The sequence below is a fragment of the Typopeltis vanoorti genome, chromosome 24, assembly GCF_054136105.1.
Source record: "Typopeltis vanoorti isolate ZY-2024b chromosome 24, IOZ_Tvanoo_1.0, whole genome shotgun sequence".
Classification (NCBI taxonomy): Eukaryota; Metazoa; Arthropoda; class Arachnida; order Uropygi; family Thelyphonidae; genus Typopeltis; species Typopeltis vanoorti.
Genome location: NC_143572.1, coordinates 86,062,755 through 86,074,392, shown reverse-complemented (window position 1 = coordinate 86,074,392; position 11,638 = coordinate 86,062,755). Strand labels below are relative to the sequence as shown.

At 34.4% G+C, this 11,638-nt stretch overlaps 1 protein-coding gene across 4 annotated transcripts in view; it reads right to left on the bottom strand.

Annotated features, from left to right (window-relative positions):
- Positions 1 to 2,563: 2,563 nt before the first annotated feature.
- LOC150093519 (FUN14 domain-containing protein 1) overlaps positions 2,564 to 11,638 on the bottom strand; it is a 139,903-nt gene continuing 130,828 nt past the window's right edge. For all 4 annotated transcript variants that reach the window (XM_090413784.1, XM_090413785.1, XM_090413782.1 and 1 more), the window contains exons 5-6: positions 8,924 to 9,043; positions 2,564 to 3,431 (exon numbers count right to left, since the gene is read on the bottom strand). In XM_090413784.1, the coding sequence (XP_090269910.1) occupies positions 3,351 to 3,431; positions 8,924 to 9,043 (201 nt within the window). In that variant the 3' untranslated portion in view covers positions 2,564 to 3,350. The remainder of the gene's footprint in view (positions 3,432 to 8,923; positions 9,044 to 11,638) is intronic.

Below are 11,638 nucleotides of genomic sequence, written 5' to 3'. Positions count from 1 at the left end.
CGCATTTTCAAGAACAATCATTTGCCTTTTCGGCAGGACATATATGTGTGAACAGTTTTTTTCAAGGATGAAATACAATAAATCAAAAATTCGGACAAGAATAATGGACGAAAACCTCGAAAATTCTATGCGATTATCCTTAAGTAATATTAACGTCAATATTGATAGTCTCGTAGTTGAAGTACAAGGCCAATCTTCACATTAAATTGTTATGTCATTCATTATATTATAAAATTTATGTAGAGCTTTATACCAAAGCATTATATTATAAATAAATGAAATATGAAGTAGCAACTTGTTTTAATTCATTTAATATTAATTTATTTTATTTAATAATTTGGTCCGCCCTTGACTCGGATACAGAACGATAATTTGGTCCCCGAACTAGGAAAGGTTGCCCTTGCCTGATGTAGAGCAAAGCAAACTGTTCCCCACTTTTTTTTCCTCTTTCAAAATGAAGTCTTCACAAATTCACAACTGGCTTAATAGGGATATACAGTTCTACAACTTCTCTGGAATGATTAGAATTTGCAGGATGTACAACAACTTATAGAAGTAATGAAATTCTGGTTTCACTGTATAATGCTCTGATTAGGCCAAATATGGACCACTATGTACAGATTTGGACACCTCGTTTTCAAAAGGATGAAAAGATGTTGGAGAGGATTCAGAGGCAATTGACGAAAATAGTTTCTGATCTCTGGAATGTTGAATATGAAAAAAGGTTGAGATGATACAATTTGCAGTGTCAGGTGGATAGGAGGAAGAGGGGGTGATGTGATAGAGATGTACTAGTTAGTAAAGGGTTGTTATAGGATTAATGATGAAGAGGTTTTCATAAAATTGTGGGAGAACAAGAGGTCATCCCTAGAAGCTGTATAGAGAGGTTGTGAGCTAGGAAGTGAGAAGCAGGTTTTTTACATGGAGAGTTTTGAATGATTGGGATGCATTTCCTGAGAGCGTGGTGTCTGCAAAGAATTTGAATGTGTTTAAGGTGCAGTACGATGAATTGTGTGTGTATGACAAAAGGGACCTCCTAGTTAAGTCTGTGACTCCATGTAGTCTTAGGATAATAATAATAGATGGAGAATAAGAGTTGAGATAGTGTACGATCCTTGCCTTACACCTGATTTTACATCAAATGATCTTCCTGTATTTCCTTCATTTCTAACTGTTGACTTAACAACTTAAATACAGGCTATGTATTGCTATGTATAATGTTCCATTACACCATCAAAATTGTAATGTTCTGAAAAGCTTTTCTCTGTGCATCTTGTCATATGCCTTTTCTAGATCTACAAAACTTAAGTACAAATTCTTGTTATATTCCCATGGTTTCATAACCATTTGTCTTAAAATGAAAATCTGATCTTTACAACCTCTATTTGGCCTGGATCCAGCTGAATTCTTTCCATATTTCTCCTCCACAATTTTTTTTTAGCCTCTTCTCAAGTGTGCTTGCATAACTCTTACTCTGAACACTTTGTAGAATAAAACCAAATGAGAATTCCTCTGTAACAAAATCTTACACATAGTGATTTACTTGCTAAGAGTTCAATCAGCATACATGTAAGATGCCATACCCAAACAAATAGGCATACAAATATTTTCTTCTATCTAGTTCTCTTACAATAATGGCAGCACAAGTTTGCATTGTCTGTTATGTAGCTGCATGATCATACTTTATAATTCGATGAATTTGCCTCTATGTTGTCATTACTAATCTAATGATCAGGGGTGGCTCGTGCATAGGCACTGTGGAACTGCAGTGCCCCGATTTTTCTCGATATATATAAATATATTTATTAAATTATTTATATTTGCTTGTAATATTTAATTTTATCATCAACAATCCTATACAATTCTCTTATTTTGTATAAAAAATAATAAAAATCCATCTTGTAGCACTTAGGAGCACGAAGGACACTAGCAGGACTGTGTTTACCACAGTGTCATATTGCTATGCGCACAAGCATATGCACGTCACAGTGAGATGTGAGCTATTAGCGTAATGTGGCACTGTCCATCGCGCAGTTCTGCTGTTGTTTATATGCAGTTTGCGCGTAGTAGAGTGTTTGTAGTGCTTATCGTGTTTACTCCGTCTCTTTAAATATTTGGACATTACAATTAAAGGCATAACATTTGTTATAGTTTTTATTTTATAACAAGAATATATTTTATTTTTAAGTAATTTTGAATTATACCAAACTGTATAATTTCATCGATAATAAACTACATTTTTTCATGTTTAATTTTTTTTAAAAATTTTTACCATAATTTTGATATTTTATCCAAACACGTATACACTGTACTTACAGTGTGTATGTATATTTCGAAAGTTGTAGCATCCCCACGATTTCAAGCCACAAGACACCACTGCTAATGATACATACAAAAACTTGATTGTTGGTTAGTTATTTCACAAAATAAACCATTTCCGAATTTTTTTTTGCTCTTTCAAAACAAAGTCTTCACAAATTCACAACTGACGTAACATAGAATTTATACATGATGACATGTAACTTGTTCTCTACTAGAGTAATTTACTGCCAAACTCATCATATCACAACTGGAAATTATTGGATATTTATTTGACTGTAATAAATCTATTTACATTAATGTCTATTCTTTCCCTCAGTCATGCTGGTCATGTACAGAAGTTCAAATCTGATTACAATGCAGGCTGAAATACAATTACTCACACTTCTAAAAATTTTAAATTACAATAATAGAATTTCTCTGAAGTATTAGAAATTTATATAACTGGAAAACAAAAAGACTTTTCTAACATAATTGTGGTTTCTCTAGAAAGCACACATAATGATTTGTTGTGTGCTCATTAGATGGCAAAAACAGAAGTACGAGATGATTTGTCATGTCTTGCCAAAGGCTAGTACTTAAAAGTGCTCAGTAAGAACATATCAATAAAATATAACTGAAAAAAAAAAAAGAAAAAAAGTTACACTGGTAGAAGGTCCAGACAGCTTTATGACAAAAACTTCATTTTTGCCAGATCCTTCCCAATGCTTATTTATTCAGAATAATACATGATCATAATTCAAGAATTCAGCTTCTCCCCCTCAACACATATAAGGAATGAAAGTCATAAAAAAAATTGAAGTTATAGCTGAAGTTTTCAAATGAAAGAAATAAACCTGAGAACTTCTGGAAGTGTTTTTTTTTTACCCAGCAATTTTAAGACGTTCTTACTTAAAAATAAGTAAATAAAAATGGAAAACCACCAAGTAAATTCCACTATTTTTCTACAAATAATTAATAACTGAAGAGGAAGATTTTTTTTTTAAAGGCACATTTTATGACATTCTTGAAGCCCAAAGCACTCAGCAAGTCTATGACGAGGCTAATCCTAGAAGAAATCCTCCAGCAAATCCAGTTGCTAAGCAAATGTTATCTTGAACAAACTGTTGACTCTGAAATGTTTAAAAATTAAATAAATAAATGAAATAACATGTACATACTATTATTAACATCTTACATCCATGGAGTCACAAACTCATTGTGGGAGCTACACACTAACGAGTCTGCATTTACAACACACTCAGGCAATGCATTCCACTCACTGATCACTCTCCATGCAAAGAACTTTCTCCTCACACTTTCTTTATACAATTTCCATGTATGGTTTCTTGTTCTACCCCTCTCCTCCCATTCTATGTAAAATTTCTTCCATATTAACCTGATAACAACCTCAAACTTATATGTCTCAATCATATCCCCCTTCCCTCTTCCTATTCTCAAGGCTTTGCAATTTCTATTCTTTCAATCTGCGTTCATACTCAACATTCCAAAGACCACATTTGTTAATCTTCTCTGAAAACCTTCTAACATCATCCTCATCACCATGAAATTCCGGTGACCCAATCTGTGCACCATAATTCATATGAGGTCTGATCTAGGCCTTATATATCATGGGATTGTAACGCTTTATTTCTGCAGGTTAAAGTCCTCTGTATCACTGTCATTATCCAACTGACAACTTCATAACTTATGCAATGTGGTCCCTGAATTTTAGGTTCTTGTCTGCCACCACTCCCAGATCTCTTATCTCCTCTACCTCCTTTAAAGTATTCCCACCAATAAGTTTTAAAAAAGGTATACTGTGAGTAGATATATCGATACAAAATTAATAAAGGAAAAAACTCACGTATGTCTTGATTGTATAAGTGGGCAAGAGTATGGAACTGTAGGTTCAGTATTGCAAAGTGTAAGGTTTTTGAAGTTTGGTATGCAACAATGGGATGCAAAATATACATCCCATTGTTGGTGGGGATACAAAATTAATAATGGAAAAAACTCACGTACAAAGATTATTTAATAGTATAATTTTTGTCTGTGTGTCACAGGCATCTTCAGTACATATTAAGCTCAAATTAAACAATAACTGACAATTCCAAAAAAGCGCCACCTAAGTAGCTGGTGTAAGATAACTAAAAAGGTCAATAAATTTCCTAAAAAATAAAAAAAAAATCGATACAATAAAAAGTTAGGAAAGATTAGCTGATTTGTAAAGTACTATCTCCCATAAAGGGGGCAGACGTAATCTGTCGGACCTGTTTAAGTTAGGAGAATGAAGCAGAGTTTCACATGTTTCTTTATAAAGGCGTTCCATGAGGAACTGACTTTAATGAAGAACTCTTGTCTTTCTCCAATGAACTCTATGTCTAGTGAAGATGGCATGTTCTGCAAGTCCAGACTTTTCAGGTTTAAAGTATTCAATATAAGATTGGTGTTCTTCTAGCCGAATAGAGGCAGATCTTCCCGTTTTTCTGAAATAAGATAATCCACAAGAGCACGGAATCTGGTAGACATCTGGATGATTAAGATGTGGAAGCTTGTCCTTAGGAGAAGTGAGAAAGGTGGAGATTTTTCTAATATTCAGTGGTTTTAAAACTTTTGCTATATGTTCAATGATGCCTTGTACATAAAGGATAGGAATGCGCGTTATTTCTTCTGCGTTTGAAGATGAAGACATATTAAAACTACTCAAAGTTCTTTTAATGAAGCAATTCTTATAACCATTAGATAGAAAGGAAGAAGTTATATATTGTAGTTCTTTCTGTAAAAGATCATCTGAAGAACAAAAGGAGTGGGCCAGATGAACCAGTGCTTTAATAGTTCCTGCCTTTTGACTGGGATGGTGATGAGATTCTGCATGGATATAATGGCCTGTATGAGTCTTCTTTCTATAAACTGAGAAATGTAGGTTACCATCTGGTTGGCAAAGAATTAGAAGATCTAAAAAGGCTAACTGCTTATTTGATTCTACTTCTAGTGTAAACTTGATCCTAGGATGAAGTGCGTTTAACTTAGTGAGAAATTGTTGTTCATCAGAAGAGCCATTCCATACAGCAAAAATGTCATTGACATATCTCAACAAATGAGTAGGTCTGAGAGAAATGTTGCCAAAGATAAGTTGTTCAAAATGTTCCATAAAGAAATTGGAGATAGCAGGAGAAAGAGGATTGCCCATTGCTGTTCCTTCAATTTGTTGATACAACTTATTTTTAAAGGAAAAATAACTAGCATGTATTACAAAATCAAATACATTTACAATGTCTGAAGGAAATTCCTGTTGTAGTAATTCAATGTTTTCAGAAAGAGGCACATTTGTAAATAAAGAAACAACATCTAAACTGATCATGATATCAGAAACGTCCAAATGAAGATCTGAAATTTTATTTTTGAAATCCAAAGTATTTTTTATATAAGCATCAGTTCTTCTAGTTGAAGAGGAGAGTAAATTTGATAAAAATTTCGAGATTTTGTAAGCGGGGCAACCTATACAATCTACGACTGGTCTTAACGGAATGCCTGGTTTATGAACTTTTGGAAGACCATACAATCTAGGTGGACGACCGAAGAAGGTTTTAAGTTTTTTCTTTTGGTCTTCATTCCATGTAGATATATTACCTAAAAGAGAATTAAGCCTCTTCAATTGACTCCGGGTAGGATCCGATGTAAGAGGCCTATAAGTTGAACAGTCGCGAAGTAAAAGACACATTTTTCTCTCATATTCCTTCCTATCTTGAATCACTAGAGCCTTCCCCTTATCAGCTTTCGTAATAATTAAATTATTGTTATTCTTCAGTGATTTCAATGCTTTAAACTCAGGGTAAGAAAGATTAGGAGGAGGAGGCTTGGCATTAAAAAGAATTTTTGCACATTCAAAACGTAATCTGCTAGCTGTTTTTTGGGATAAGGATCAAATACCCTTGTCTGTGTTATGAAAAAAAAATCCATATGTGGCACCTTATTCAGCGTAATCATGTCCTTTTGATAAAACAAAACGTTCACAGCCTGTTAGTGGACGTCCAGAAACATTTATAACTGCTTTAAATAGTATTAACACTGGATCTAGGTAGGCTGACCAGTGATTCAAAATTGCGTTTTAGCTTGTCACAAGAATCATTCTAATTCTTCGCCAACCAGATGGTAACCTACATTTCTCAGTTTATAGAAAAAAGACTCATACAGGCCATTATATCCATGCTGAATCTCATCACCATCCCAGTCAAAAGGCAGGAACTATTAAAACACTGGTTCACTGGTTCATTGAGCCCGCTCCTTCAGACAATCTTTCACAGACAGAACTACAATATATAACTTCTTCCTTTCTATCTAATGGTTATAAGAATTGCTTCATTAAAAGAACTGTGAGTAGTTTTAATATGTCTTCCTCTTCAAACACAGAAGAAATAATGCGCATTCCTATTCCTTATGTACAAGGTATCAGTGAACATATAGCAAAAGTTTTAAAACCACGGAATATTTTGGTTGTCTTTTGACCATTTAGAAAAATCTCCACCTTTCTCACTTCTCCTAAGGACAAGCTTCCACATATTAATCATCCAGGTGTCTACTAGATTCCGTGCTTTTGTGGATTATCTTATTTCGGACAAACAGGAAGATCTGCCTCTATTTGGCTAGAAGAACACCAATCTTATATTGAATACTTTAAAACTGAAAAGTCTGGACTTGCAGAACATGCCATCTTCACTAGACATAGAGTACATTGGAGAAAGACAAGAGTTCTTCACTAAATTCAGTTCCTCATCATGGAACGCCTTTATAAAGAAACATGTGAAACTCTGTTTCATTCTCCTAACTTAAACAGATCCAACGGATTACATCTGTTCCCATTATGGGAGATAGTACTTTACAAATCAGCTAATCTTTCCTAACTTTTTATTGTATTGATTTTTTTTTTATTTTTTAGGAAATTTATTGACCTTTTTAGTTATCTTACACTAGCTACTTAGGTGGCACTTTTTGGAATTGTCAGTTATTGTTTAATTTGAGCTTAATATGCACTGAAGATGCCTGTGACACACAGGCGAAAATTATACTATTAAATAATCTTTGTACGTGAGTTTTTTCCATTATTAATTTTGTATCCCCACAAAGTGTATACTTTGCATCCCATTGTTGCATACCAAACTTCAAAACCTTACACTTTGCAATACTGAACCTACAGTTCCATACTTTTGCCCACTTATACAATCAATTCAAGTTCTCCTGTAAGGCCACATCTGCTTGAATCTGCATTGCTCTCACCAATTTTGCATCATCTGCAAACACTTAAATCCATCCCGGTATCATTAATATACAAATTGAACAACAATGGTCCAAATACAGATTCCTGCAGTGAGACACTAATGCCGTTCTTCTTTCGGGATACTGCATTCTCATATACAACTTTCGGATACTTATCTGACAGTCAGTCACAGATCCAATTCAGTAGCCTGTTGTGTCCAATTCCCATCCATTTCAGTTTATTTACCAGCTTGTCATGTTGCAGTCTATCAAAAGCTTTTGCAAGATCTAAGTATATCACTGTATATGTATCTCCCTTGTCCAAGACATTTGTCACCTTGTTAGAGTACATACTTTCATTCCACTCTCTTGGAACCTGTGTTATTGTTGTAAGAATCTTATTAAATAGGTGTGCCAATGGTACTGCCAATTGCTTGGAACATTCCCTTAAGACACATGGTGATATGTTATCAAATCCTATCACCTTATTGAGATCAAGATTACTTATTTCTTTATATACATCCTGCTCACTCACAATTAAGTCACTCTTCTCCTATGTCCACTTGAGTTTGTCATGATTTCCTGAATTTCCATAATTTCCTGAAACCCCCCCTTATAAATTGCTAACTGAATATTTCACAGAAGACAGAATTGTCTTCTGCAACGGTTACTATTCTACCATTTTCATCCATTATCATCTTACCATATTCATTCTTCCTTCTATTTGCCACATACCTGAAAACCCCTCTAGTGTTTTTCTTAGCCTGATTTGTTAATTTCTGCTCATACAGTTGTTTTGCTGTTATTACCAACTGAGTCGTCTCCTGGCCTGCTCTTTATACACCTCATACAACTGATTGCTACCAGGATTCATGTGCTGCAAATACAGTTCAGATGGCAATCGCAATGCAGGACGCAAAGAAGAGTTACAAAGACGATACCGAGATTATGCGGAATGTTGATTATGAGGATAGTATGTGGATTACATGCACTGGTAAACAGGAGAAAGAGGGGTGGGATGATAAGACAGATGCTTATAAACTTCTAAAAGAATGTTATATTGGTTGATGAAATTTTTTGTTATATGTTAATGGCAAGAGGACATCCATGGAACGTTTGTGTACAGTAAAGAAAGGACTGATAGCTAGATTTTTTTTCTCTCACAGAGAAGTGAATGAGTAGATTAACTTGCCCGTTGAAGTGGTAAGTGCATTTAATGTGAATGTGTTTAAGAGAACATATAACAATTGGTGTGGATGATGTGTGGCTTTCACTGATGAGTCCTTGACTCATTAGAGGTCTCGGATAACTTTAGGCATTCTTTATTTTTAATCTATCAGTCAACAAAAAAAAGCAACTAAATACATACTTCTTCCACTATCCATGGAAGTCTTTTCTTTGCATGTTTGTCAAATTTCTTTTTTGCATGTTCAAGGTCCTTGTTCACCCTTGTCCAATTTACTCTGATATAACCTTGATGCTGAGCAATCTGAAATTAGAGATAAAATTTTACTTTTTTTTTTTTTTTTAACTCAAGACATTAATCGTATAATTCAGAAAATGAAAAATCTTAACTACTATATCCTATATGTAGTGGGCTTAATTCTATCCGGCCACTGTAATTTTTCAAAGATAAAGACTGAAAGCAATGAGCTGCTTCCTGAGACTTGTCTTTTTTTTTTTTTTTCCTGTTTAAAAAAAAAAAATTGCATCAATCATATGTTCTCACTTCTTCCTATTCATAAGGCCATGCAAATGGCACACTCTGACAATATCTCACATTTCACAAGTGTAACAGTTTCATCTTCTGAGATGAGACCTGTTTTACTTGAAATTTCTTGAACCAGAAACTGTCTTTCAGTATTATAACATTTTGATTTACATTGTTCATTCAAAAGAGATATAAAAATGAATTTCAACTTCGAAGCTGTGTGAAAAATAAAATAATAAAGATGAGGGGAATGGTCGGTGGCACTACTTTGTAGTGCCACCGACCATTCCCCTCATCTTTATTATTTTCAATATGCAAGGTAATCAATATTAGCTTTGATTACCTTGAATATTTTCAATATTCAAGGTAATCTCAATATGCCCGGAATGGTGGTGTCAGGGTGATATAGCAGGCCCTGCGGTATCGTCAGTCCGTGACTGCTATAAAGAAACTTGATGCAGAAATTGCTTGAATGTTGCTACCTGGAATGTAAGAGGATTGAATAAATGCAGGAAATTGGCTAATGTGATGAGAGAGATGGAGGGATTGAATATTAGTATACTAGGAATAAGTGAAACTTTTTGGAAAGGATCATCAGATTTTGAGTCGAAACTTCCAAATGGCAAGATATATAAAATATATACATCAGGTGTTGAAATATCAAGAAGAGGTGTCGCATTTTGTTAGATCCTGAATGAAGGAATCTTGCAAAGAAATCATTCATTCAGGATCCAACATATTAAACTTACCAACAAAGAGAAATACCTGCACATCAGCTGAAATTAAAAGTGAAACTTCCTTCATTTTATGTATAAAATTTGTATTCCTTATTTCATGTACCATGTATTTAAGCTATTGTGATCATATTAAGATTTTATTTAGAGTATGTCTTAAAAGAGGGATAATCGGATTTAATTTAAGCCTAATTAAGCTGTGTAAAAATAACTGTGAGTCATCAAATAGTTACTAAATAATAATTCTTGGAAGGTATAAAACTACACATGTACAGCGTAACGCTGGCGGCAGTAGCATAAACGGAACGTACTTTGACGCGAATTCTGGGAATGCAAGAGCATAACAGCGTTGGGAGAGCAAGGGATGAATCAAAGGGAGAAAAGAGATGAGTCGTGTGCAAAGGGAACTCCGAAAAAGAGGGCACTCTATTGAAGAATATAAGGGGATGAGCGCTGTATCAGGGATCTCTCTCTCTCTGTCGTATCGTTTTCCTGTTTGGTGGCTCGGAAGTTAGTGGGAGTTCGCGTAAAGGGGGGGGGTGAAGCGTCTGTGCTAAGATAAGATGTCAGACAGCAGACTTTCTTGAAAATGGAGAAGGATTCTACGCAGAGTTGAAGGTAAAAATTTCCAGTCCTAGCAGAATCAGGCCGTCGCTGAGAAGTCCCATTGAGTTGTTCCTGAAACGCAAAGATTTTAGTTCGTTTTCGGCAGAAATAATGAAGATAGAGTAACCCCTACATTGCCGTATGGACAGCCAATAGACAAGAAGCAACCAGACGTACACGTGGTGCTGAAAGACACAGAAAAAGTTCGGTAAGGCAAAATTACTCTATTTTGTGTATAAAATTTTAGAAGAGAGAAGATTGTTTGCAAATGTGAAATTAAGAACAGTATTCTAAAGAACTCTGTGGACAGTCTCTAATTAGAAAATTAACCTTCTTTGAGAGAGTAAGAAGAATGGTTTGGAAGAGATCTTTTGTAATTGTATGTGATAGGATTAACTTAATGAGATTAGAATTATGGATTTTGTAACTGAGTAACATTAGAATGTTCGTTTATATTATCTTATGAATAGCATTACAGAAAGGAATTTTAGTTTAACTTCATATCATTTGCTATCTATCCCAATATGCAGTTATTGTGTTTCGCATGCTTTATGACCTTTAATTAATTTAGAATATGTTAGCCTCTTAACTCGAGTTTTTAATTTAGTATTGAGTCAAATTGAGCATATGAATTTTTGTGTATTCTGCTTAGATATTACAATAAACATGTCATATTTACCTAAACCTGAGTCATGCCTGATTACGATTCCAAACTACCACTTATAAAAATAGAACCTATTTTGACGGGAAGGAATTAGGAAGTGTATATAATTATAGATTTAGGTCACGACTACAATAATCTGAATCCATACGGCAGTGTTAAAGTTATTGTGTAAGATATTAAAGATACTGTGTAAGAAAGCCTCAGAATCTAGTATTGTCTCCTTGAGCAAGGATCCTTTTCTGCTACAGGATACTGGCTTGCGCAGCAAAATATAAATTTGCCAGTATCCAAAGAGGAAACAGTCCTAGATATAAATAGATATAAGTATATTAGGCGTGATATCTGAAGAAGTAAAATAGCGATAAAAAG